This window comes from Brassica napus, chromosome C7, assembly GCF_020379485.1.
Source record: "Brassica napus cultivar Da-Ae chromosome C7, Da-Ae, whole genome shotgun sequence".
Lineage (NCBI taxonomy): Eukaryota > Viridiplantae > Streptophyta > Magnoliopsida > Brassicales > Brassicaceae > Brassica > Brassica napus.
In genome coordinates, this window is record NC_063450.1 from 15,067,840 (window position 1) to 15,094,886 (window position 27,047).

The window sequence follows — 27,047 nt, forward strand, 5'->3', positions numbered from 1 at the left end:
ATCAAGTAGTAGATAAATCTAATACTTTAGATTCTCAATATTATTAATTCAATAAATAAAATGTTACATAACAATAGCTAAATTCATTATATTTACTTTACTTATTATATTATCTTACGAAGGCTATTTAATATTAATTAAATTTCATAAAATTATTTATTGTGATCAAATTTTAAATATAAATTTTATACTATCACATATGTATAACAATCACACATTAATTGTAAGGATTTTTCTAAATACAAAGCAAAATTAGATATTATGTATATAGTTCAATCGTTTATGTTATTCAAATAAAATCTATGTAAAATGTATGATAAAATATTATAATGTATTAAAAGTTTTATGCATCAAGCAATTTATATAATATTTTAAATACAAATTAATATTTAAAAAAAATTATGAATATGCTTATATACATAATTATTACATTTATGAATACAAATAACTAAATAGTTAATAAGAGGGTATTATTATAAATAGACATAAATAATAAAAACAACAAATCATATTTCAGATAAAAAAATTATATAAATAAATTAAATAATTAGTTTAAAAGTTATTATAAAACTAATGTAAATTATTAATATAGACTCGCGCGTAACGTAACGTGAATTTAAAATCTAGTATATATATTAAAAACTCGGTAAAAAGCATTACTATAATAACGTGAATGAACCATAAATTTGTGGTTATGAGAAGAAAAGACTAAAAATGTAAATTATAAATTAATATACTATTTCATGATCCTTCCATCGTATGAGTCGTTTATCTGTTCAACAAATTAATAATGTGCTAAGACTCAGAAATGAGACGAAGAAACTTATGCATACAAATTACATGCTTGCCGAAAACTAAGGAAACTACAAAAGCACAACTATCTCGGACTACTTATAATATAAAGGTCAACATTAATACAAAGTTTGTAACTTGGTCGTTCATCCTTTCTTGGGATGCTTGTTGGCATTGTAAAACCTTCCAAATCCTTTGAAAGCCTTAGATAGCTTCACAAGGTTAGGCCTCGCAATTCCCAAATGCATCTTCCCTGTTGAGAACTTCAGTGCCTGTAAGCAGCACAGTTGCTGCTGATCAATCCCATCATCATCGTCTTCCTCTTCCACTGCTACTTGCTTCTTCTCTATGCTCTTCGTCTTCATCATCGTCATCGACTTCTTGGTTTTCATCTTCTTCTCCTTCTTCTTCTTATCTTCTTCGGTTTGCTTCTTCTCTGTTTCGGTCTCGTAAGTCTCCCAAAGCTGATCCATCCCTTGTCCTACGTCAGCGTTGTGTCGTTCCTCGAACAGCTTGCATGCCAATGTTCTCCTCCACTCTTTCTCTTTCCTCATTGACCCAAAGCTCTTAAGAGAAACATCTTCTTCTTCCTCTTTCTGATCATTCACTTTGTTTTTCTTCTCTTCTCCGAGAAAGTCGCTCAGTCTTGGGAGATCATTACTATCTCCGACAAGATCTACTTTTTGAGCCTTGGATTCTTCTTTTGTCGGTTCTTTCCAAAACTGCCCTTCTCCGCTATCGATGACAACGTCACTTTCTCGCTTGACTTTCTGTTCTTCTACGAGTTCCTTTTCACACTTCTCTTCTTTCTCCAAGTCCATCTGATCCTCCAACTTCAGCGGTTGGATCTCAACTTGTTTCTCATCGGTCAGAGATTTCGACACGGTGATGCTGACCTCATGGCTACAGAATTTGTCAACAAAGGTTACCTCCACACTCTCATCCTCGAACGCACATTCCATCGAGCAAGCCTCAACAACCATCTTATAGGCTTCAAGTTCGTTAACATCCTCATTGTTGACATCAAACTTGGGTTCCAAGACACTACCGAGCTTACTACAAAAGGAAACGAGGACGCCTGGTTGCGTTTCGAGTGATTCAGAGTCGGGAAAAGTGTCGTGAAGATGCAGAGTACTGAGTAAAGCGAGAAGCAAGAGTGTGGTGGTGACGAAGAGTGGTGAGAGAAAAGATAGAATCTTGAACAAGTAAGGTGAGAAGAAGAGTACGTAAGAAAAATAGAAAGGGTGAGAGATTATAAACGAACAAAAGAGTTGAAAGTCAGAGAGAAGTAGTGAAAAAAAAACCATCTTCATGTTTTGATTCTCTTCTGGAGATGATGACAAGGCAAATTCAGACATTGTTTGTCAATGGCGACAAAGAAGCTTAGCCAAGTTTTTTTTTTGTTCTTTTGCTTTGCTCTGTCACAGCACAAATATAGAAGATTTAAGTGACGATTTGGAAGGAAAGAGTGGTGTGAATATAAGGACATGAGAGAATGAGAGAAACATAGACAAGAAAAGGAAAGCTACTTTTGAAAGTTACCTTTCTTTTCACCCGTTGGGTCAATTCAGTAACCACCAGCATCACCCTTTTCTTTTGCTTAGTCTATATGTTCCTGACCTTGACAAAAAAAAAACGCATTAACGGTTTTATCAAAACATTACAAAACTTTGTGCAATTGTCTACAGGGAAGGTGGCCAAAATAATTTTGAGAATTGTGATAAGTCTAGATCATGTTTTGACTTTGACAGTTTTGTGAATTGTAGTAAGTCTAGATCATCACTGCAGGAGAACCTAGCTAAGAACTAATCTAGAGTTTTACAAAAAAAAAAATGTGTTCAACTGTCCTAATTGCTGTCATGAGTGTACTACAACAACACCAATAATCTTATCCTAAGACACCTTCAATCACGGAGATGGCTAGTTCATACAAGTAACTAACTAAAGAGATTAGACTCTTAGTGGTTGCATATGGGAAAAACATCATGGGTACTCAAGTGCAGCTCATTATTAGCTATTTTGTCTCTTCACTTTTTCTTTTCTACTTCTTCTAAATGGACCCATAAATGTTCTTCTTTTTTCGATCTCTTTGTCCTTAAAATCTTACTTTTTACTAACCGAGAGGTATCTTAAGAGGACTTGTCTCCACCATTCCTTTTTCTCTCTCTCCAATTAGTCACTGGGGATCACAAATTTGGTAAAAGCAAAATTGTTACAGAGAGTGAGTAAAAGTGAAGCAAACTGGAATACCTCATGGTATCAATGAGACCGTACTACATATAGTGGATGCAGCAGTAACAGTATTATTTGTTTCACTTTTCATTCCTCCACCAAACGACCAGACAGAAAACAACACATGCAATTTAATGTAATAATACTATTTGAAATCTGAAGGGAACCAATTAATCAAGTATCCATTATTCCACCTTTAGGACAAGGTGAATCTTCATCTTTGGAGGATATTGACAAACTTGTTGTGCCTTCAGCATTTGTGAAGAAGAAGAAGAAGAAGAAGAAGAAGAAGAAGAAGAAGAAGAAGAAGAAGAAATGAGACATAGAAACAAAACAAGGAGTTACAAGATGAAAATTGTTTGTAAACTGAGCCATGGGTTGGTACAATATACGGATCCGACAATCTGGATGGATCCAAGAAAAAGAAAGTTTGAGTCCATAGATCCATATCCGGATAAATAGATTTAAAGATCACGATATCTAGAAACGATCAGAATATGTTTTCATGTATAATTTCTAATATAAATCAAAATGAAAGATTGTGTTATATAGATGGTTCATCGAAGCAAGACAACATGTATACATGATAAGGATTGTTCAGCATTCAATAAGGATGTGAGGAACAAATGGGGGCAGAGAATATCATACTTCAAAATGCTGAATTTAAAGCCCTCATCTAGGTGATCTCTCTCACTTCCACATGTTTAAAGCTTTCATTTGGGTAATAAAGTTCGAAAGTAAATTATACAGCACTGCTCAGAGCTGATATGTTTTCTCAATTCATATAGAGGAGTTCAAGAGATAGGGATGTACAAATTTTTGAAGACTTTAATATTCTTAGATATTCTTTCGAAAAATTACAAAAATGAATAAGTTAGCAAATAGAATTTACTCTTATTTCCTCTCTCTCAAAATCCTCCGACCTCTCTCTATAGTTTTTAAAAAGTGAATCGTCCGTTCACCGACTCCGGCGGCTTCCATAGAGCCGGACTCGGGTATGATCTTTGTACTTTGTCTATTCGGTGCATGCACAATCTTACCCGTTTAGTTTGAGGAGTCTTCTTTAAAAAAGTCAAATATCTGCAAAACTTCGGTCAATTGCAAAACTAACATGTCTATATATATAAAGAAGAGTTTTCTTCATTCCTAGGTCATCCAACTCAGATTTCATGTCACTAAGTCGGAGTCTGTGGTGGCGACACGTGTCACGGTCAATCAATATTTAATATTTCATTTATTCTTGAGTTTAATGGGTTTTATGTGTCTACTACGACCAAATACATCTTCTCCAAAAAACTGTATACAAAACCTAGGGAAAGTGGCCACCGTGCAACAATTGCCATTCAGTCAACTGGCAATAGAAATCCAACGGTTTCACCGGTGACCAACGATTCCGATCAATGTCAGTTGGATGCCATCGTTTTTGGCAAATAAATTTCTTTAATCCGGCGCTGTTACGGAAATTAACTTGGTTCAAGCATCTTCATTAACATTCGCATTAATACATATTCTCCACTTCTCACACTATCTCACATTCAATGAATCCATTCATTCATTTCTTTGTGTTAATCCTCCATTATAAATATGAAAGTTTTCTTCCGATGAAAATAAATCTATTACTTAACGGATTGTGACAGAAAAGTGATAAGAAACAGAAGAAATGAGATGAGAAATAGAATAAACAGAGAAGAAGAGAAAGGAAGAAGACGATAGAAGAGGGGTGATAGAGTGAAACCTCTATAAATTAATAATGTTGGGACTACACCAAAACTATAATTTTTTATTAATTTATAGAGATATTAATTAATCGATATACTAATTGAACCAAAAACTCAATTTGGGACTATAAAATTATATTATTTTATAAAGATTTTTAGTGTAAATTAATTTATAGAGTATTAATTTAAAGAGGTTATACTGTAACTTTTTTTTGTCAACATTTTCCATTTATGCAAAAGCCCAAAGGCTATTACATGGTGAAGCAATATTAAAGCCCATCCAACCCGAATACAGTTTAAAATTTAGCCCAATAACCAACCCAGTTTACAGATAGATTAGTCATTCTACGTATTTCCCATTGCTATCAGGCATGATGACATGCGTCCACTTCATTGCACACGAGTTTGGAGGTTGCGACAAGACATATTAGTTTTAATAATGCTTATGCATCTTTGTTTAAATTCAGGTATTAGGTTATTTTTGTTTTGGATATTCCCAATTATATGGGCACTTTAAGTTTATTTCAGACTATCTTTATTCAAGTTTATATTATAAAATTTACTTGCATTCCAGTATAAGTTATTTTGTTTTATACATGTGTTTAAATCGTATTAGTTTAATTTAGGCGAAAATAAATTTATGTTACAATATGATCGACCAAATTTAGAGACTACTATTTTCTTTTTAAACAGCCAAATCACTTTGTGTTTGGGACATTAACGGTGAGATTATATTCCAATACTAGAATGGCTCACATCTTAGCTGACTTGACATGCACGTGAAGCACTATGCTGGGCGTCCTCGTTTCCACTAAAGGTGTTTAAAATGTAAAAAAATTATTCTATATCATATGATCTCTAAAAAACACAGATACTACAAGAATATTATTACAATATTCATTATGTATAATGGAACGTTTACTGTAATTATTTATTATTCATTATCATGGTAACACATTCACTAAACAAGTAGACAATAATTTTTTTTTTATAAAAAGTTCCATTTAGGAAAAATACACATTGAACGATTTAGTGAAAAGTCTGGATATTATAACTGCTTCAATGCATAAGTTAATTAGTAGATACTAATAATTTCTTGCCAAAACAAAATGATGGCCAGAAAATTGAATAGTCAATTTCAAATATGGATCGAACGCACCTAAAAGTTATTGATACTTATGTAACGTATAAACCGGTTAACCAAAACTCGAATGATATAAACTATAGGGCCACAAAATATATCCTAAAAGAAAAAAAAATAGGGTACTCTCCTTTAAAAAAAAAATCAGGTACTAAAAAAGATGTGCATATTTGCTTGGATCAAAATTTGGCAGCCTTTATAATAAAGATTTTAAGCATTTGACATACGGAAACTCTGTTCTTCTGCTATCTCTGATCCGTTTTTTTTTAAATACTGATTGCATCACTTTCATCGCAAGAACAACAGCCAATGTGTTATCCAACGTTTTAAGCTTCGACAAAAACATCATTTTCAAAGCTACAAGTGCTAATATTTTGAGACTCTCGACTCTGTTTTACTTAGAATTTTATATTTCCCCTTCTGATGAAAACCATCATATTAAAACTTACACATAAGTCAAAGTGGTTTCAAATACAGAGTCCCTAATATGTATTTATTGTGTTCCAACGGTTTAATATATCTATGAAATATATCATAATATCTTATTCACACAACAAATAAAATAAATATATTTCGAATAAATCAACACAACTGGTGCGTGAAATAACCGCATAAAATAAAATCCATACACCATAAATTATTCTATCCTAATTACAAACGCAAAAACATAATAGTAATAGTTTAAAAAAAAACAAAATAACTAAATTATACATCCATAATATTGTTAAGTAAAAAATAATCAAATAGTATATTCTTTTTAGTAATCCATAATGGTTATCAAAAATACAATTTAAAATCAAAATTTAAATAATTTGTTAGTTTTATATGGTATATGTTTTGCTGTAAAAGATATATATATATATATATATATATATATATATAAACTTCAATCAAAAAAATTCAATGGGAATTTAGCAGTTTATAATTTATAAACATTTTTAAAGTTAAAAAATAACAAAAATGGAATAAACTAAAACAAGTTAAAATCTGCTAAGATTTTTAGCCTACAATTTACTCTTACATCTCAATCACAACTTACACAATATTAATAATTTCTCACTTATATATATAAATAATCAATTATAATAAATATAAAATGCACCACATAATTTATTATATGATAATAACTTCTAGTACAACATCACGAATACTTAGCAAGAAATGATGTAATGCCACCCCAAGAAAAAAAACATAACTAATTATCAACATAGCATGTTTATTTAGTGTTCAAATAAGAAAAACATGTACAAAATTTAACTAATATTTATATTTTTAATTAATAAAAATTTACATTAAATATTTAGTCTAACAATTTAAATTATTTTCAAATATTCATCCCGCCCATAGGGCGGACCTGCCCTAGTTTATCATAAAAACTTCTCTACAAGTCTTTTGGTATCATCGAGAATATTTCAAAAATGAAAGTAAGCCAATATTTACAAATGAAGAGTTATTTATAAGTCTTCCTTCATAAATTTGAAATTGCAAAAAGACCTAATGGAAGACTTCTACATCAATGTTTATTAAATTTTCATTTCTCCAAATTTAAAATGACTTTTTAAGAGTTTCTTGTTATTCGTGTGTATTAGTCAATATTGGGGCTCCTGAATGAAATTCATAATTTAATTGGTGATAATTATGAGGTTACAAACATTCATGTTTATTAATGTTTCTAGGTAATGAGAAGTCTTCTCCTTTAGTTTTTGTATTATTTGTATTTTCAAAGAGTGTTAAGTAACTTCAAGATTATCAAGTCATGTGGTTTGATGTGTCTTCAATAATCATAAAATATACCTTTTTAACTTTTATAAGATTTAAGTAACTTTAAGAATATCAAGTTATGAACTTATCGTTATGTTTGTTATGTTTTGGAATCTGTATTATTGTGTTATGAACTTATTATTATGTTTAACTTGTGTCAAATGTAATATTATTATAATTTTTCCCTAACAAAAAATTACAATGAAGACAATATTTTATAACTACAAGAACTTGAATGAGTGAATTAAGCAAAAAATATTTTTTAATAGATTGGTGAAAAAATAGATATATTATTTACAATATTATAAAAACTATCAAAACAAGAGTTTCCTAACCATAAGAGAAAACAAAAACTTGACCTTCCTTTCGTATAATCCCGCAGCGTTTGATAGTCGAACTTTCTTTACATGGAACATGCATTGTTCAAGAGTTGAACTTTTCTTAATTGGTTTTATGATCTTGTTCTTTCCTTGTATACGCCCTGATTGTATCATGATCAATTTACCATCACTCGACCCGATCCGAAATCATTTTATATGCTTAGTAAACATCTGACACTTGTTAAATGAAAGTTGATGAATCTCCTTGAGGAGAGTAGTTCTGTTGACAAGGCATAAATAGCCACGGTTGTTACACACTGTTACACAAATATCGTAACTACCAAATCTACAAAGAGTGTATCTTATCTACTAACAGAATATCCTATTCTAACACCCTCCCGCAGTCGAATCGGGGCCTTGTCGTAAGGTGAGACTGGTTCGGAACTCGGTAAACAAGCTGGTGGGTGATATCTTGCATATTTACATTGTTTTATCCATTTATTTATGTGCATTTTCATCATATAGATTAGGATTTAGCCATGTCTAGGTTGCATTTTGCATACATATGTCTCTATTAGGTATTGGAGTACCACATGGAGTTCTTGGAGACATTTGGGTGCGTTTGGAGCTCAAAAAAGGTGATTAAGGTGATCATTGGACGAGCAATGCATGGGAGCGACCTACCGGAGTGACGCCATGAACTCGCTCGCCATTTACGCTTCGGAGCGACCTCCTAGAGCGACAAGGCGAAGTCGCTCCAGCTCCTAGAGCGACCTCACCACAGCGACACCCAGAGGTCACTCGCGTTTATGGTTTCTGAGCAAGCCGGGAGCGACGTCTTCAGAGCGACCCAGCCAGGTCGCTCGCGAGGGACGACCCGAGAGCGACGTCTTCGGAGCGACACAGCCAGGTCGCTCGCGAAGAAACGACCCGGGAGCGACCTCTCGCAGCGACGTGCCGAGGTCGCTCCGCGTCTATTTGTTTGGCCGAATTCATGTTTTCTCAAGGGCCTTTTGGTCATTTCATTATGCACGTTTTTACTTTTCAAAACCTATGTTTTAAGTACCTTTTTGGCAGCCACCAAGGAAGAATCTCTTTTCTGGAGAACAACTAGTAAAACTTCTTTTGATTCAGATTTCATTGCTTTCATCTTGTGTTCTTGTTGATTTCTTATCTATTTCTCTACATGATTAATCTGAAATTCAATATGGGTTTAAGAGGAATCATGGAGATTAGTGAGTAATCACCTTTTGAATTCATGGGTTAGGGAGATTAAGGGTGATTAGGTTAGTTCTAGGATGTTTTAGTGTAGATCATTCTTGTTCCTTGCTAGTAGAGTATTCATAATGCATCTTCTGAGTTGGCCACTCAAAAGTTGATCAATAGGCATTTCTCACCCAAAAGGTGTTTGATGAAATGCCTGAGACAACTCTCCTAGGCTTTTAGTATACTTTGCCAAAGACATTTGTTGTTAAAGGTGCTAAGATAGCTAATAAACTTCTTAGTAATGATTGCTTTCACATTATTCAACCAAAGACATTTGATGTTTGAGATATGTTAGCAAATGAACATTCATCTAGACATAGAGCTTGCTTAGAATTGTGTCTAGGCTTAAGGTCGATAGTTTGATTGATCATTTGCCATCCTTAGTTCGATACTTGATCACCCAAGGTCTAATCCCTATGCCCATGAGTTCTCTTTTCCCTTAGTCAAGAAAGTATCATTTTGTAATTGCTTTCTAGTATTAGTAGTAGTTTAAAACCCATCTAAATCATTGGTCGCACTTAGATTAAGTGAGTACTTGCATTCTCGGTGCTTTGATATCCCTCAGAACTGGTTCGACAATCATTTATACTACAACATTTGTTTTAGGAGCCTTGAAAACTCCTGACATCAAATTGGCGCCGTTGCCAAATTCTGAGTAGATTTGAACATTGAGATTTAGTCACTTACTTGAGACTAAGTCATTTTAATTTTGTTTTGTTATTGATTCTTCTTCTTCACCTACCTTTAACTTTCAGGTGTATGAACTTGAGGAGCAGGGGTCCATCAAACCTAGTTCCAATAGTAGCAGACATCAGAGCTTTAGAGAGGGAGTGTGCTAGAGTTAGAAGAGAAGAAGAACAACAAGCCCACTTGCAGAGATTGGATATTGATATGGCAGATCTACCGCAAGGGGCAGAACACCAACCGCGGGCAGCTCGACCCATTGGTACTTATGACCGGCCCAACATTCATGGTCATAGACTGGGAATCTGAGCACCGGCTGTGGCAGTCAACAACTTTGAGGTCAAGTCAGGACTCCTCAACGTGATCGAGAACAACAAATATCATGGCTTGGCTTTAGAGGACCCATTCGATCACTTGGACAGGTTCGACAGCTACTGTGGGTTGTCAAAAACCAATGGTGTGTCAGAGGATGCCTTAAAGATGAATTTATTCCCTTTCTCTTTGGGGGATAAGGCGCGTCAGTGGGAGAAGTCCCTACCCAGCGACTCTATCACCACTTGGGATGACTGCAAGAAAACATTTTTGGAGAAGTTCTTCTCTACTTCAAGAACTGCTAAGCTGAGAAATGAGATCTCCAGCTTTCAACAGAAGGGCTTGGAAGGATTCTGTGAAGCCTGGGAGAGATTCAAGGGCTACCAAGCTCAATGCCCTCACCATGGTTTCTCTAAGGAAAGCCTGATGAGCACATTCTACAGGGGAGCTCTTCCTAAGTACAGAGCCAGATTGGATACAGCTAGCAATGGGTTCTTCTTGGGAAGAACTGAAGATGATGCAGAAGAGCTGGTTGACAACATGGTGAAGAGTGATGCAGTCTACAGTGCAGACCACGACAGAGGCAGTAGGGGTGATGATAAGCAGACGAGGAAAGAGATCAAATCTTTGGAAGACAAGATCGACGTACTCATTGCTGAAAAAGCCACCCAAGAGCAGCTGAAGTTTGTTGGTAACTCCAAGCAGGAAGATCCACCTGCTGTCAATGAGGTTGAGGGTTTGGAAGGTCAAGAGGAGTTGTGTTTCATTAACAACAATGGTAGCTGGTACAAAAAGGAGCTCAACTTTTAGTACAACAACTACCAACAGAAATCCTATCCCAACAACCAACAGAGTGGTTATCCGCTTAGAAATAACCAGCAAGGCAGCTATCAGCTTCAGCAAAACCCCTCGTCTGGTTCCTCTGCTCCTCAAGAGAGCAGCACTGATACCTTACTGAAACAAATCTTGGAGTCTCAGACTAGAAGTGAGAAGCATGTTGGTTATGAGTTGAAGAACCTTCATTCCAAGATTGATGGGAGCTACAATGAGCTCAACAACAAATTCTCACACCTTGCTTCTACAGTCACTAATTTAGAGAATCAGTTTGCTTCCATGAACACTCACCAGAATCGCCAGCAAGGATCTCTACCTGGAAAATCTGACCAAAACCCCAAGGAGGCCAAAGCTATCACCCTTAGGAGTGGTAAGCAGTTACCTCCTAGAACCCTCACCAAGGATGCTGAGAAACTAGGTGAGGAGGTGGCCATCAACTTAGATGATGATGTGGTAATTGTTGATGAGAAGACCAATGATGAGATTTTGGAGAAGATTATGGAAGCTAAAGGTAAAGGAAATGTTGGAGAAGAGAAGAAAACAATACAAGATGGTGAAGCTGATGTTCCAGCAAGTGAGAATTCTTCTGTTCCTCCCCCCTATGAGCCCAAACTTCCATTCCCTGGTAGATTCAAGAAGCAGCTGCTAGAGAAGTACAAGGCTCTGTTTGAGAAGCAAATGAGTGAAGCTCAGGTTTCAATGCCCATCATCGATGCTTTCATGTTGATTCCTCAATACAGCAAGTTCCTGAAAGATTTTGTAGCTGCAAAGAAGAAGGAGATGGAAGGCATGATGATTCTTACCCATGAGTGCAGTGCCATCATCCAGAGGCTTGATGTTCCAGAGAAGTTAGAGGATCCAGGATGCTTCACACTACCTTGTGCTCTTGGACCTATGGTATTTGAGAAATGTCTCTGCGATTTGGGAGCTAGTGTCAGCGTGATGCCTTTGTCTGTTGCAAAGAAGCTTGGATTCACTCAGTACAAGAAGTGTAGACTCTCTTTGGTGTTAGCTGATCGTTCAGTGAAGTACCCTGTGGGCATCTTAGAGGACCTCCCTGTGAAGATTGGAAGGTATGAGATACCTACAGATTTTGTGGTGCTTGAGATGGGTGAGGAGCCTCAAGACCCATTGATTCTAGGAAGACCATTCTTAGCTACAGCAGGAGCTATTGTTAATGTAAAGGAAGGCACAATTGATCTCCATTTGGGTAAAGAGAACATCCTCCACTTTAACATCAAGGGGAAAATGAGAAAACCAACTGTGTTCGGGCAAGCCTTCTACATTGAAGAGATGGGCACTCCTGCTGATGAGCACCTTGAAGAGTTACCACCTGAGGACGACGAGGAGGGAGCATCTCCCTCTACTCATTCCCCATAGAAGGTAACCCACTACTTTCCCTTGTATATACCATTTCGTTTTTGCATATTAGTTTTCTCTTTTTGGGTATCTCTCTCTCCTTGACAACACAGAGACTATGTCATTTAAGTTTGGGGGAGGTACCAAGTATTTGATCATGTTTGCTTTGATGTTATTTCATTGAGTCATGCATTGCATACCTATTTGCATAAAAAATTTGAAAAACACGAAAAAAAAAAATCAATTAGTTTGCATCATTTGCATTTCTAGGAGAGTCTAGAGCATATAGATTGCATTTACTTGCATTGGGAGCAATGATTTGAAATGCCTTGTAAAGAACATTACTTTGCACCTGAGTAGCATATGCACCTCTCAAAAAGACTTGTATGCTTCGAGCCTTGAAAACTCTTCCTGAAACTTGTTGATTGCTGAAACTCAACCTTTGAAGCCAACTACAACCTTGTTTGAACTGAACAAACTTAATGCTTCTTGCTTATGGTCCCTTATGTACTGCGTCATGGATATACACACTTGAGTTGTCACATCCTTTATGCCAATCTTTTTGACAAACTCGAGTGGTACACCATTCCCAAAACCCTTCCCTCCTTTTGAGCTTTCATTATTTAATGAGTGAGGCCTTTTTCGGAAAGCCTTACATGTGCATAATGTTGAGAGTATCGGGAACGACAATGCTTGGTCTTCATTCTTGCTAGATTAGGCACTCTATTGTCTAGCTATAGGTGGGGGTGAGTGTTGTGACTATGGTTTGGAAGCATGAAAAATTCGAAGGAAAAGAATAGACTCTTTGTGTTTAAATGGATAATCTTATTGAAATTAATAGATAAACGTCTAGCTCGAGTTTATGAAAAGTCTTGGCCCCCGAAAAAAAAATATATAAAAAAATATATATATATATAAAAGAGAGAAAAAGAAAGAAAAGAGGGCTAGCAAAGTTGTTTAGAGCCAAGATTTGTTTAGAAGTTGAGAAAATCTTTTATAGATTTCAAAGAAAAAGAGTTTTATGTGCAAAGTATTTTTGGGATTTTTTGGTGAGAGATGAGAGTTGGGTTTGACATTGGGAAGTGATTGTGTAACTTGTATGTTTGGAAAGGGTAGAACAATGGAGATTGAGCATTGTATGCATGAGTTGGTCCCTTTCTTAGATATATTATGTGCAATGTCAAGGCTACTTGTCTCGAGAGTAAACCACCTTTAAGAGATCATGGATTTTGAACCTCTTGACCCACTTGAATAAAAGCCTTCCCTTACTCAACCAAATGATTTGGACCAATTGACCATTTGCAAGAATCCACTCAATGTTTTATGCTTAATGAATGTGAGAGTTGGTTGATTTGAATGTGTGGATGCTTGATGATGAGTATAAGGGCAAAAGGAGTTGAGATAGGCCTAGAGAAGCTAGAGTGTAATAAGAGAGTGTGCTCAGGTTGGATTAGATGTTGAGTTGAGTGCTAGTTGTGTTTCTTTTGGCTATGAGCTCCCCACCTTAAAACCTCTCTCCCTATGAGTTCTAGAAAGTTCACTTGTGGACAAGTAAAACAACAAGTTTGGGGGAGTTGATATCTTGCATATTTACATTGTTTTATCCATTTATTCATGTGCATTTTCATCATATAGATTAGGATTTAGCCATGTCTAGGTTGCATTTTGCATACATATGTCTCTATTAGGTATTGGAGTACCACATGGAGTTCTTGGAGACATTTGGGTGCGTTTGGAGCTCAAAAGAGGTGATTAAGGTGATCATTGGGCGAGCAATGCATGAGAGCGACCTACCGGAGCGACGCCATGAACTCGCTCGCCATTTACGCTTCGGAGCGACCTCCTAGAGCGAGAAGGCGAAGTCGCTCCAGCTCCTAGAGCGACCTCACCACAGCGACACCCAGAGGTCGCTCGCGTTTATGGTTTCTGAGCAAGCCGGGAGCGACGTCTTCAGAGCGATCCAGCCAAGTCGCTCGCGAGGGACAACCCGGGAGCGACGTCTTCGGAGCGACACAGCCAGGTCGCTCGCGAAGAAACGACCCGGGAGCGACCTCTCGCAGCGACGTGCCGAGGTCGCTCAACGTCTATTTGTTTGGCCGAATTCATGTTTTCTCAAGGACCTTTTGGTCATTTCATTATGCACGTTTTTACTTTTCAAAACCTATGTTTTAAGTACCTTTTTGGTAGCCACCAAGGAAGAATCTCTTTTCTGGAGAACAACTAGTAAAACTTCTTTTGATTCAGATTTCATTGCTTTCATCTTGTGTTCTTGTTGATTTCTTATCTATTTCTCTACATGATTAATCTGAAATCCAATATGGGTTTAAGAGGAATCATGGAGATTAGTGAGTAATCACCTTTTGAATTCATGGGTTAGGGAGATTAAGGGTGATTAGGTTAGTTCTAGGATGTTTTAGTGTAGATCATTCTTGTTCCTTTCTAGTAGAGTATTCATAATGCATCTTCTGAGTTGGCCACTCAAAAGTTGATCAATAGGCATTTCTCACCCAAAAGGTGTTTGATGAAATGCCTGAGACAACTCTCCTAGGCTTTTAGTATACTTTGCCAAAGACATTTGTTGTTAAAGGTGCTAAGATAGCTAATAGACTTGTTAGTAATGATTGCTTTCACATTATTCAACCAAAGACATTTGATGTTTGAGATATGTTAGCAAATGAGCATTCATCTAGACATAGAGCTTGCTTAGAATTGTGTCTAGGCTTAAGGTCGATAGTTTGATTGATCATTTGCCATCCTTAGTTCGATACTTGATCACCCAAGGTCTAATCCCTATGTCCATGAGTTCTCTTTTCCCTTAGTCAAGAAAGTATCATTCTGTAATTGTTTTCTAGTATTAGTAGTAGTTTAAAACCCATCTAAATCATTGGTTGCACTTAGATTAAGTGAGTACTTGCATTCTCGGTGCTTTGATATCCCTCAGAACTGGTTCGACAATCATTTATACTACAACATTTGTTTTAGGAGCCTTGAAAACTCCTAACATCAGTGGGCAGGCCTTTTGTGAAAATGTCTGCATACTGTAGGGATGAAGGAACAAATAGAACTTTTACATAACCAAGAGCAACTTTCTCACGAACAAAATGTAGATCAATCTTAACATGCTTTGTGCGTTGATGTCTTACTGGATTCTGAGTCATGTAGACTGAACTGATGTTGTTACAGTAGACTATTGAAGCTTTGGTGAGAGGATGACCGAGTTAAAACAGAAGATTTTGAATCCAAGTTAGTTCCGCCACTGCATTGGCGATACCTTTATACTCAGACTCTGCGCTTGCGCGTGAGACTGTGGGTGGTCGTTTTGAAGACCACGAAACCAGATTAGAGCCTAAGAACACGCAATATCCTGAAGTGGAGCGTCGAGTATCAGGACAGCCAGCCCAGTCTGCATCAGAGTAAGCAACCAAGTCATTGATGGGTCCTTTGAGAAGCTGAAGGCCTAATCATGATGTGCCTTGCAAGTAACGGATTATACGTTTCAAAGCTTGAAAATGAGGAAGTCTGGGATCATGCATATAAAGGCATATTTGATGAACGGCATATGCGGTGTGTGGGCGAGTGAATGTCAAATACTGCAGAGCTCCAGCCAGTTTGCGATATTGAGTTGGGTCTGGTATTCGTTCACCTTCATCAGCCTTTAGCTTGGCGTTTAAGTCAACAGGAGTAGATATGGGTTTACAGTCTCGCATGCCTGCACGCTGAATGATGTATGTTGCGTATGCTTTCTGACTTAGAAAGATGCCACCATTGATAAACTCCGCTTTAACACCGAGGAAGAAGTGTAACTTCCCCGAATCTGACATAGGAAACTATGTCTTTAGCTTGTTGATGATCTGATGGAGAAACTTATCATCTGAGGCAGTCAAGATGATATCATCAACATAGAGTAAAAGGCAAGCGCGACGAGATCCTTTGTTGAAGATGTATAGCGAGGCATCACTCTTACTACATTTGAAGCCCATGTTGATGACAAAAGAAGCAAAGCGAGAGTTCCAGGCACGCGGAGCTTGTTTCAAACCGTAAATTGCTTTGTTGAGCCGAGACACATAGTCTGGATGTTCTTTGTTTTGATATCCTGGTGGCTGGTGCATGTATATTGTCTCATCAAGCAAGCCATGGAGAAAAGCATTTTTCACGTCTAATTGATGTATCGGCCAGTCGTTAGCAAGACTGACATCAAGGACTGTTCGGGTAGTTACTGGTTTGACAACAGGACTGAAAGTTTCGTTGTAGTCGACGCCTTCTTCTTGAGACTTGCCATTGGCAACCAAGCGAGGTTTGTGCTTAAACGGCTGTCCATCTGCATCTAACTTGTGCTTATATAGCCACATACAACAAACAATGTTAGTGTCTCTTGGTCTGGGAACCAGATCCCAAGTATTAGTTTCAATAAAAGAATCAAAAGCATCGTCCATTGCTGGTTTCCAGTTAGGATCCAGTAAAGCTGTTTTATGGCAAGTAGGCAGAGGTGAAACAGAGGAATGTAAAGAGAACTGTTTCTTTGTCTTAGTAATGCCGTCTTTACCTCGAGTCCGCATAGAATAAGTAGGGGCTGGGACTGCATGAGGTTGCGACACAGAAGGAGCAGAGATCATGTTTTGAGTGTTTGATGTAGCCGGCTGAGAAAGAATAACAGGAGCCGGTTGGGGACCTGATTGAAGAATAGCTTTAAACAAAGGTGCAGGTTCCTCATCAGCTTCAAGGAAGTGATAGTCTGATGAAGTTTTTGTTCTCTGAGCAGCAGGAAAAACTGACTCATCAAAGACAACATGACGAGAAAGAATAAGCTTATTTGTCTTGAGATCAAGACATCGATAGCCACTGTGCTGAGAAGGATATCCAAGAAACAAGCAAGGTGTTGATCGAGGAGCAAGTTTGTTGAGATTCGAGTGATTGAGATTAGGAAAACAGAGACTCCTAAACACTTTAAGATGATCATACCTTGGTTGCTTATGGAAAAGAACAGTAAAAGGGATTTGGTTCTTTATGGAAACCGAAGGCAAGATGTTCAATATGTGAACAGACGCATTGAGAGCTTCAACCCAGTATGCCGAAGAAAGATGAGCTTGAAAGAGGAGGAAACGAATTGAATTGTTGATAGTTCTGATCATGCGTTCAGACTTGCCATTCTGTTGAGAGGTGTGAGGACAAGAGAACCGAAATTGAATTCCCTTAGACTGAAAAAATGTTTTAAAACGTGAGTTTTGATACTCACCCCCATTATCACATTGAAAAGCTTGAATCTGTGTTTTGAACTAAGTTTCAACATAAGAATGAAAATGGTGAAATGTAGAGAAAGCATCAGATTTACGCTTTAAAGGAAATACCCAAACAAAGTGTGAAAAATCATCCAAGAACAAGATGTAGTATTTGAAACCACTAATACTGGGAGTGGGTGAAGTCCATAAATCAGAATGAAAAAATTCAAATGGATGCGTAGTAAAAGAAGTAAATTTATAAAATGCTTGTTTTACTTGTTTCCCAAGCTGACAAACTTCACAAAAAGAAGAGAAATTGTCATTATTACACGAAATCAACTGCTCAGAACTAAAAGAAAGAAGCGAGTTTTTATTGAGATGAGCAAGTCTCTTATGCCATAAGTTTGGAGAAAAAGAAAGAAGAACAGTGGAGACGTTGATGATGAAGTAAGATCAGCCGGAATGGAGTAGAGATCTCCAGAGCTGTTACTGCACAGAAGAACTGTCCGAGTAAGAAGATCCTTCACAGAAAAACCAAACGGATCAAACTCAACAGAACAGAAATTGTCTCGTGTGAAATTTCTCACAGAGATCAAGTTTTTAACAATTTGAGGTGTAATGAGAACTTTATTGAGAGACAAGGAACGAGTTGGAGAAGTAAGATTTGTGTTACCAGTGGAGACTACCGGAATCCTAGAACCATTACCAACAATAACACATTGATTGATCTTGTTATTAAGACTAGACTTGAGAATGCCTTCATTGGCATCAATATGGCTTATTGCACCAGAGTCCATGTACCAATCGCCTGAGGAAGGATCAGCCAAGGTCATGGTGTTGAAGGCATGAGCAAAATCAGTAGTGAGCTGAGGATTAGCCATTGTGAAATTGCCTTGCTGTGATGTTGAAGGACGAGGACCAAGCAAGCCACGCTGAACCTGATTCTGCTGAGGAGGAGGTCCCCAAAACGGATATTGTTGGGGCCATTGAGAGTACTGAACTGGCCAGTAGGCATAAGGTGACCAATTGTTCTGATTGTTGAAGCGGTTGTTGTTGCCGCGACCTCTTCCTTTGTTGTTGTTGCGCCTTCCTCTGTAGTTGTTGTTGTTGTAACCATGATTCTGTCACTTTGTTGGAGTAGAAACTGGCTTCTCATCAGCGATGGTGAGAGCAGTGAGAGTAGATGACGTAGAAGATGATGAAGCAGTAGGTTTCCAAATTTTGTTGACATGCTTCTCTTCCATCTCCAACATATTTTTCGCAGACTCAAAAGATGGAAAGGGTTCACGGTGTTTGATCACATTGATGATGTTATCAAACTTGTCATTGAGGCCATTGAGAAGATACATAACAAGAGTTATGTCTGTCACCGGAGCATCAACGTTTGTGAGAAGATCAGACAGAGATCTCAGCTTCTGGCAGTAAGCTTGAATGGTCATGTCGCCAATCTCCGTGGTCCTCAACTCGTTGTCAAGTTGAATCGCCCTTGCTTCTTTGTTGTTGCGAAACTGGTTCTCAACACGAATCCAAATATCTCTTGCCGTACCGCCTGTTTTGAATGAACTGCGAAAGAGTTTTGGTTGCAGTGTTCCATAGAGCCAGAGTTTAACCAAGCCATCACGCTTGAACCAGGCCGCATCATCGTCACCAGTAGGAAGAGCTGTGCCATCAATGTGTCCAGAGACATCAAAGGCAAGACAGTGCGTGTGGAAGAGCTCACGCCACACATCATAATTGTGATCGTCTAGATCAAGGATTAGCGGAATATGGTTTTTGATGTTTGTGACACCAAATGCTCATTCATGATGAACCGGTGGAGCAGCCATGAGAATCGAAGTGAAAAAAGAGAGAGAGAGAGAAAGAGAGAAGAGAAAAGAGAACAAGAAGATCGAGTAAGAAGAGAAGAGCACCTAAGCTCTAATACCATGAAAGTTGATGAATCTCCTTGAGGAGAGTATTTCTGTTGACAAGGCATAAATAGCCGCGGTTGTTACACACTGTTACACAAATATCGTAACTACCAAATCTACAAAGATTGTATCTTATCTACTAACATAATATCCTATTCTAACATTAAAATATAAGTTGTGCAAATTTAAAAAATTAAGTTATTTACACTCTTATGATCCATTTCCTTTAGAAAAAAGTACTTCGGTAACAAGTCATTACAGAGAATCTCTGGTGTCAGTTAAGAGCACCGGCCGCCGGAGACGATGATTTGAACAACGATCGAAGAAGTTAAGTTTTTAACCTCGGTTTCTATAATTTTCATTATTTCATAAAGAACTTGCAATATTCAAGTTAATTTGCGTGGGGTTAAAAAAAAGTAGAGTTGTTGCACATTTTGAAAAACTTATACATTGAAGAAGTTGTTTAAAAAAAAAGGCCAGTTTCCAATTTGTATGAAACATGTGGGAACATTGTTACATTTAAAGAATCTTGCAGGATCATGTCTCAAATAAATAAGAGTTGTTATCGGGTCGGGTTCAAATGCGGGTTAGGGTTTTATTTCAGGTTTGGATCAACCCGAATCATATAATACAGCACTGAAATCATATAACCCGAGCAAAATGGCGTCCGGTGATCAGAAATTCGCAGAACGAAAGAATCAGCCGGTATCTCCTCCGACGCCGATTGTGCAGCCAACTTCTCCGACGAAGCGTGTGTTGATCACTACCCTTCTCGCAGGTTTCGCGCATTGCTCTCACTGCTTTCTTCTTTCTTTTAGCTTCAAAGACCATTATGATATGATACTACACTGTGTTTCTGAGTATCCATCCCCTTTTGAATGAAGCATTTGAGATTCTTGGTTGCAATAGCGAAAGTTGATGATGTTCTAGTAAAATCGAGTTTCCAAAATAGAAAGCCTTTGGTTTTGGTTATTATTGTTCTAATCATAGGCAGTAGAACATGTATTGTAGGGATAATTGGGAATCATAGCATATTAAGCACTATAACATGTGCTGCATCGTGCTGTTGTCTCAAACGAATGTTATTGTGCAGGAGTTATTGGAGGAGGAGCTGCTTTAGTGTCCAAACACCGGAAAGCTTATCCCAATATTCCCACTGTTTATGCTACCAACTTCGCCATCGTCGCTGGTTGCTATTGCGGTACAACTATCTTTGCTATAATGTGCAACAACAATCTCTTTAAAGCGTGTCTGCTCTTTCTCCATTTGTGACTCCATTCGACTGTTATGTTTACTATGTGGACATTGTTTGATGTCAGTGTAATCTCTTGGGTTTTTGTTAGGAGCTCGTGAGTTTGTGAAGATAACTCGAAGATCAGAACATGATGATGTGTTGAACTCAACTATTGGAGGGCTTTTCAGTGGTGCTTTACTTGGAAGACTTCAAGGTCGTCTATCATGAATGTCTCTTTAGGTTATTAAAAGCTTGGAAACTGACATCTATGTGTTGTACAGGAGGTCCATATGGTGCATTGCGCTACTCTGTCATTTTTGCTGCTATGGGCACTGCATCTGCCTATGCCGGCCATAAAGCAAAAGCAATGTTAGAGAACCACCGTAACAAGGATTCAATCAAGTTGCCTGAGTGGTTTCCTATTCAAATACTCGATGACGAAGCCTTAGCAAAGAAGAAAGCTCAGGAACAGAAGATATTCGCTGAAAGATCATTTGGGAGATTGAACAAGGAAGAGACTTGACTACTTAGGTCTCTAGGTTAGCTGTTTCGTGAATGTAACTCTGTGGTGTTTAGATGAGACTTGACGAGGGCTTCTTTTGAGTTTCCTATTGGGAAACAAATCTTTTCTTTAGCCACAAGAAAACCTCGTCCAGAGACAAGTTGTATGGTGACCTACCGTGAACGTATCTAATATCTCTATCTATATTATTCATGGTTGATTATGGGCATACCTAAAACTTTGGAAAGTTTGAATATTGATGGACTTGTTTTGGCACACGACTGAAGAACCCTTGAGAGGCAGATTAATGTATAATGTAGGATGATACTATTGGAGAACTTAGAAGTAATCAAGTAATTTTGTTAATTAACTTAAATACGCAAGGATTTTAATTCCACCAACTACGATTTTCTTTATGGTTAGTGTGAACATTTTAAATAACAAAACTATCCAATTTTTTCTGTAAGTTTTAGGAATTAGTTTTAGTTTTATTCGGAAATTACGAAAAAAATTCTTACGCCATTCTTAGATCTAGATTTCCCGCTGTCAATTGTTTCGTTATAATCTAGGTTCTTTTTTTTAGTCAAGTAAGAATTTTGATGTTTTAGGTAATTGAACTTTGCGACCGACTTTTTGCTAAAAGTTAACCAACTAACAATAGTTTTATTTGTCTTAGGGTTTACCAAAAAAAATAATGTAGGTTTGATTAGTAATCCTATTCCACTGTAATAATGTGGAAGACATTAATGAGGCATGCTGGAAAACTTGGAAATATGCAATTTTTTTGTTTGAAAGAATTTTAAATTTATTCAAACAAAAAATCGTTTTTACATTTACGGTTGTCTTGTATCTAAGAACATCTCCGACCCACCTCTATATTTGCCTCTATAATAACATTTAGAGGTAAAATCACTCTAACCCTACTTTATTTATTCGTCTAAAATAGAGATTGTTATTTTCACCTCTATATTTAGAGGAAGAAATAGCATTCCTCTGTAATAAAGACATATTTTTTTATTCACAAAATGATCCAATAACTTTTTACTTTAACAATTATAACCAACATAAATATTTTTTAGTGAAATGTACAGTTTATATAAACATATAATCATACTTTTTATTTACATAATAGTTTCTATAAAAATATTCAGTGTAAGTAATATCATAATTTTATGAATGTTAAACTAAATTGGGTTAGTTTTCAACTTTCACAAATAAAAGGTATTATTTGTAAAATTAAAAAAGAATATATCAAGAATATTCTTTTTTAGAGGAAGAAATAGAATACATTGGAGACAAATCTATAATAATAAAGTTGAAGAGAAACTCTCCACAATGCGCCACATCATCTCTCTTATCTCCATTTTGCGACATGTGTCGAGCAAAGAGAGAGAGCTTCTTCTTTTTTTCTTCCAATTCGTGAATTTTTTTTGGGTGTTTCTAGCTCGTGGATTAGCTAGATTTTATGATTATTTATTGGGTCTTTCTATTTATTTATTGGCCCATACTTTGAAATATGCGGCTCGTTTGTGTTTAGAGTTAGGTGTGCCATCTTCAGTTGATTGACGCCGTCACCTTCCATCGTCCCCGACTGCGTTTTCCTCTAACGTCTTCGCTTTCACTTAAAATCAAGCTTTAATTCAATCATTAAGCTTCACTCCACCTTTCTTTCCACTCTGTCTCATTTATTCTCATTAACAAACGGCGTTTGTAACAGATCCAAGGTCGAGCTATAAATAAGTGTTTTGGAGCGATGAAGATATGCACCATTGAGATATCTTATAGCTAAAGCAATCCGACGGACGCCTTCAGATATGTCGTCTTCCTATGTTTTTCTCGCCAACTTGAGAGCAGACCGTTGCTCAAACATGGCGGAGGTGCATCTTCTGAGGTTCTGGGAACATAATTTTCATTTTCCTTGCATTAATCAATGGTTTCGTACAAACATTAATTGTGACCGGTACGTAGGGAAAGTAATCTTTGATTCCCGATTACACAAAATTAATATGGTGTTTATTATGTTTAAATTCCAGTTTAATTTATGTATTGCTTTCTACAATTGTTTAAATTTTTATACAAAATAATTTTTTTTAATAATTTATCTCCAAAAATATATATTTTTCATTCCCATCATTACTTTTTCATAACAATTACATTTCAAACTAAAACAAAGCTAAATGTGTAAACTTAAACTTCAAATGCTGAGGCTATAACATACAATTCACCATTTCCTTCCAATATATCTTCACTACTAAACCTAATAGACATTATCTTCACTACTAAACCTAATACACGTTATTCACCATTTCGACCATGAATCTCATATACATTACAAAAAAACAATATATATATAAAACATAACTGTAAAATAAAAGTCGCGCCACCTCAGCATACCGGTCAGAATCTTGTGGGCTTGATACGTGTACACTTAACCAAAACGTTACGTTTCATTTATTTGGTCGATATATGGACTTTGTTTCTTTCGGGCTTTATATTCTCATAATTGATCCAGGCCCATTCTATAATACCTAAATCTAAACACATATTGATTGTCGTTTTGCTATTAGGGTTGAACCCGTGTACTCCATTCGAGATCGAAGCAAAACCTTTGTTCCAAGAGAGTTCTTTCATCTTCTTCCCTGTCAATCCGCAGAGATGCCGATTACAGACTAGCCCTCTTCAGTTCCTTCTTAAATCCATACCCCATGATCTCTCTTGAATGCGATCTTGGGCGTGGAATTTTGACTATAAAAAGGTACGCTTTCATGCTATGAGAACCATCTCCTAATTTCGTTTTTACAAACCAGTAATCTAATGTTGAGTAGAATGGCTAATGCTACAATCTTTCCCATTTGATTTGAGGACCGGACAATGCTCCTCCACCATTCAAGTGCGGTTGCTTCGTTATTGGGAGGCCAGGAACGCCCGACTCAGTGGCGAACTCATGGGAGTCGATATGTTGCTACTTGATTCCCAGGTCTGTTCTGTTCATAACTAGATTTTTTTTTCTTTATTACGTTTTTAATGTTTCTGTCGTCTTTAATCCTTCCAATAGTCGGTGAAAAAAATCTGTAATGAATCGCTGCCAAAGAACAGAAGACCTCTAGATACTACCGCCTGTGAAAATCCTCCTGTGAATCGCTGTCGTCTAAGCTCCGGCCGTACAGTAGGAAGTGATATGTTCATCTTCAAGTATACGACGAAGTCACGGAAAGGAGATGGATAGTTGGAGTGCATAGATTATTCTATTCATCTTTCTTTGTGGCGTGCTTCCTTTTTGGGCTGGTAAGATATATCTAATCGTTTCATTAATTTAATTACGTAATTTATATGTTTGACGATGTTGTTGTTAAAATTAGGGATGTTAGTCGTTGATTGAAGCTTGAAGAGATTTCTTCATTTTAAGTCTCAATATTTTCCTCTTTTTTTCATTGTCTATCTCTTTTACTGCATTAGTTCAGTAATTTCTGCAGAAAAAAAAACTCCTTAAGTCCACCAACATATTGTGTTCATGTTTCTTGCTTCTACTAATCCATGGAGTTTCTCTTTAAATTCAGCAGAACTGTTAATCTCTTTGGAGTCAACTGATTGACTGAACCGTGGCCTTATTAGGTAAAGTTAGAAGAAACCATTACTGCTCTGTTTAACGGGACAAAACATTGGTCATGATTCATCCTAAGCGAGAGCTTTTGTTTACTAAGCTATAGTTTTGTTTATTGTAAAGAAACTATAGCATAAAAACAATGGTTATTAGTTTTGATGAAGGAGCTCTACCTCATTATGGGTTTCATGGATTTAAGCGTGAGCTTTTGATTAGTTATAATTCTTACGGTTTTATTCCATTGTAGATTTCCAATTTGACCCAGCTATAGAAACTCTTAATTCTCACCGTGAGTGTATGGATGTGAGGACTTGACAGAAACACAAGAAGAAGAGTAAAGTGCAACTCAAGCAACTCATTACTCATTGTTTGCCAAAAAAAAAACTCATTACTCATTCGTGTGGAAGGATGATGAATGTTTAATCATGTGTTGTTATGTTGTGTACTTCTGCATTTAATTATGTTTTATGAATTGTTCACTCAGCCACATTATGCATTTTGTGCTTCACAGTTTTCATTAGCTATGGAAAGACAATGAAATTTCCAAAAGCCATTTTCTTTAGCTAATATAATTCATTTTATGCATAACAAAAAATATTATTTTGTTAAATTAGCCCAAAATAATTGTAATTTCAAAATCATAAATAAAAAATTAACCCATTCGTAACAATTAAATTTTTATAAAATTGGTTATATTATTATATGTTTAATATTTTCAAAATTTTAAAACAAAATATAGGAAGAGATAAACTTGATAATAAATACATATATATATATATATATATTGGGTTGAAATAAATGTTGAATGCTATTATCGTCTTCTATAAATTACATACATGTGAATTTAATTAAAATGAATACAAAAAGACACTTATCAGTTTTATATCAAAACCATTAATATAATGTAATCTTTCTAAGTAAACAGAATTAATAAGTTTAATCATATTGGTATATTTGTATTAAATTTAGAACAGATAATTTGATGATTGATGTCATTAATTCAAATTAATAGAAATTTTACTTTTAATATAATAAAGTACGTAAAAATATAAATTGAAAAAAATAATCAGTATCATTTATTTTGGGAACCTTAATTATTTATTCAAATAATATCATTTAGTTGGTCTTCAAATATAATAGCATTTTATCAAACGTGCATATTTATAAATAATACGAGTTAACAGCTATTTTGTACCGTATAAAATAGTAATTTTAAGAGAAGTTTTATAAAATAAAGAGTGTCTTTGAATTTTAAAAACAAACATTCTTTCTCCGTTATAGAATATTACTTAATGTTAAATCTTATATAAAAGAAACACTTCAAATATAGATATAAACCACTCAATAAATTAGAAAATATACTATAAAATATAATTGGTTATACAATCTTTGATAAAATTAAATCATCTAACAATAAAATAAAAAATGTCAATAGTGAAACATCAAGTTATTAAAAATGAAACATCAAACATTGTTTTAAATATCCAACATTTTAGAACTGAGGAAGTATAAAAGAAAAAATAATGCATGATTTCCTTATTGAACACAATTGAATTGATTTTTAAAAATCATTCTACTTAATACCAAAGTTAGAAAAAACAAACGTCGAGAAAAAATTAAAATAACTATATTTATATGGGTATTTTTAATGGTGAAACAAATATATTTTTTCCAAAAAAATAATAAAACAAATTGTAAAAGTTATAATAAGATTGTAAAAAATTTAATTAAAAATAAATAAACTTATGAGAAAAATTTCATTAAAAAAAGATACAACGGTATTAGAAAACTTGATTTCATTCTCTTTTGATCGAATCCAATTGATTTATGTATTTTATAGTGTTATAAACTTAAAACACTATAAAAACTTACAATTCAAGATTAAAGCAGCAAAAATACTAAGAATTCGATCATTTTTAGTTATATAACTGAAATTTAGTGTAAACAACATAATCATAATCGCACCCAATTTAACTTAAAAGAAAATTTATATAAAATTATATTTTTTATGAAAACCGATCCATCAAATCCCGTGCGTAGCGTTGGCCTCCCCTAGTTCATCTATATTATAGAGTTCCTCTATTTTAGAGGAAAAAATAGAGAAATACATTGGAGATAGTCTAAATTTGTTTTGAATAAAAAACCATTGAAGCTATGTTGTCAAC

The 27,047-nt window shown here is 35.8% G+C and overlaps 4 protein-coding genes and 1 non-coding gene across 10 annotated transcripts; 1 reads left to right on the forward strand and 4 right to left on the reverse strand.

The window, feature by feature from the left end:
* Positions 1–809: 809 nt before the first annotated feature.
* LOC125590718 lies at positions 810–2,299 on the reverse strand. Its single transcript, XM_048764458.1, has one exon. The coding sequence runs from the start codon at positions 2,148–2,150 to the stop codon at positions 939–941; it is 1,212 nt and encodes a 403-aa protein (XP_048620415.1). The 5' UTR covers positions 2,151–2,299; the 3' UTR covers positions 810–938.
* Positions 2,300–10,529: 8,230 nt separating this feature from the next.
* On the reverse strand, positions 10,530–10,636 carry LOC125590768. The gene has a single exon (XR_007326771.1). It is a non-coding gene; the product is annotated as a small nucleolar RNA R71 (small nucleolar RNA).
* Positions 10,637–15,637: 5,001 nt separating this feature from the next.
* Positions 15,638–16,240, reverse strand: LOC125590439 (uncharacterized mitochondrial protein AtMg00810-like). The gene is made up of 2 exons (XM_048764002.1): positions 15,913–16,240; positions 15,638–15,822 (listed from the first exon to the last, which is right to left on the reverse strand). The coding sequence occupies exons 1-2, from the start codon at positions 16,238–16,240 to the stop codon at positions 15,638–15,640; spliced, it is 513 nt and encodes a 170-aa protein (XP_048619959.1).
* A 2,408-nt stretch (positions 16,241–18,648) lies between these two features.
* LOC111199915 lies at positions 18,649–19,766 on the reverse strand. The gene is made up of 3 exons (XM_048764004.1): positions 19,752–19,766; positions 19,560–19,632; positions 18,649–19,430 (listed from the first exon to the last, which is right to left on the reverse strand). The coding sequence occupies exons 1-3, from the start codon at positions 19,764–19,766 to the stop codon at positions 18,760–18,762; spliced, it is 759 nt and encodes a 252-aa protein (XP_048619961.1). The 3' UTR covers positions 18,649–18,759.
* A 396-nt stretch (positions 19,767–20,162) lies between these two features.
* LOC106380974 lies at positions 20,163–25,435 on the forward strand. 6 transcript variants are annotated; one of them, XM_048763569.1, is made up of 8 exons: positions 20,163–20,323; positions 20,639–20,746; positions 20,889–20,993; positions 21,061–24,036; positions 24,144–24,258; positions 24,337–24,566; positions 24,842–24,893; positions 25,130–25,435. In XM_048763569.1, the coding sequence occupies exons 1-4, from the start codon at positions 20,206–20,208 to the stop codon at positions 21,300–21,302; spliced, it is 573 nt and encodes a 190-aa protein (XP_048619526.1). In that variant the 5' UTR covers positions 20,163–20,205; the 3' UTR covers positions 21,303–24,036; positions 24,144–24,258; positions 24,337–24,566; positions 24,842–24,893; positions 25,130–25,435. The 6 variants fall into 6 exon arrangements, with proteins under 6 accessions (XP_048619526.1, XP_048619524.1, XP_048619522.1 ...); XM_048763567.1 differs by having other exon boundaries at positions 21,061–24,258; positions 24,839–24,893; XM_048763565.1 differs by having other exon boundaries at positions 21,061–24,258.
* The last annotated feature ends 1,612 nt before the right edge of the window (positions 25,436–27,047 follow it).

Excerpts from the sequence above, each read along its gene's own strand:
- LOC125590439 (XM_048764002.1), bottom strand. The coding sequence starts at position 16,240 with ATGTCAGATTCGGGGAAGTTACACTTCTTCCTCGGTGTTAAAGCGGAG. Across the intron at positions 15,823-15,912 it reads TCATTTTCAAGCTTTGAAAC|ACTGGGCTGGCTGTCCTGAT; the intron begins GTATAATCCGTT and ends ACTCTGATGCAG.
- LOC111199915 (XM_048764004.1), bottom strand. Across the intron at positions 19,431-19,559 it reads GAGATTCATCAACTTTCATG|CATTTGGTGTCACAAACATC; the intron begins GTATTAGAGCTT and ends ATCATGAATGAG.
- LOC106380974 (XM_048763567.1), top strand. The coding sequence starts at position 20,206 with ATGGCGTCCGGTGATCAGAAATTCGCAGAACGAAAGAATCAGCCGGTA. Across the intron at positions 20,324-20,638 it reads GATCACTACCCTTCTCGCAG|GAGTTATTGGAGGAGGAGCT; the intron begins GTTTCGCGCATT and ends GTTATTGTGCAG. Across the intron at positions 20,994-21,060 it reads TTTACTTGGAAGACTTCAAG|GAGGTCCATATGGTGCATTG; the intron begins GTCGTCTATCAT and ends TGTGTTGTACAG.
- LOC125590718 (XM_048764458.1), bottom strand. The coding sequence starts at position 2,150 with ATGTCTGAATTTGCCTTGTCATCATCTCCAGAAGAGAATCAAAACATG.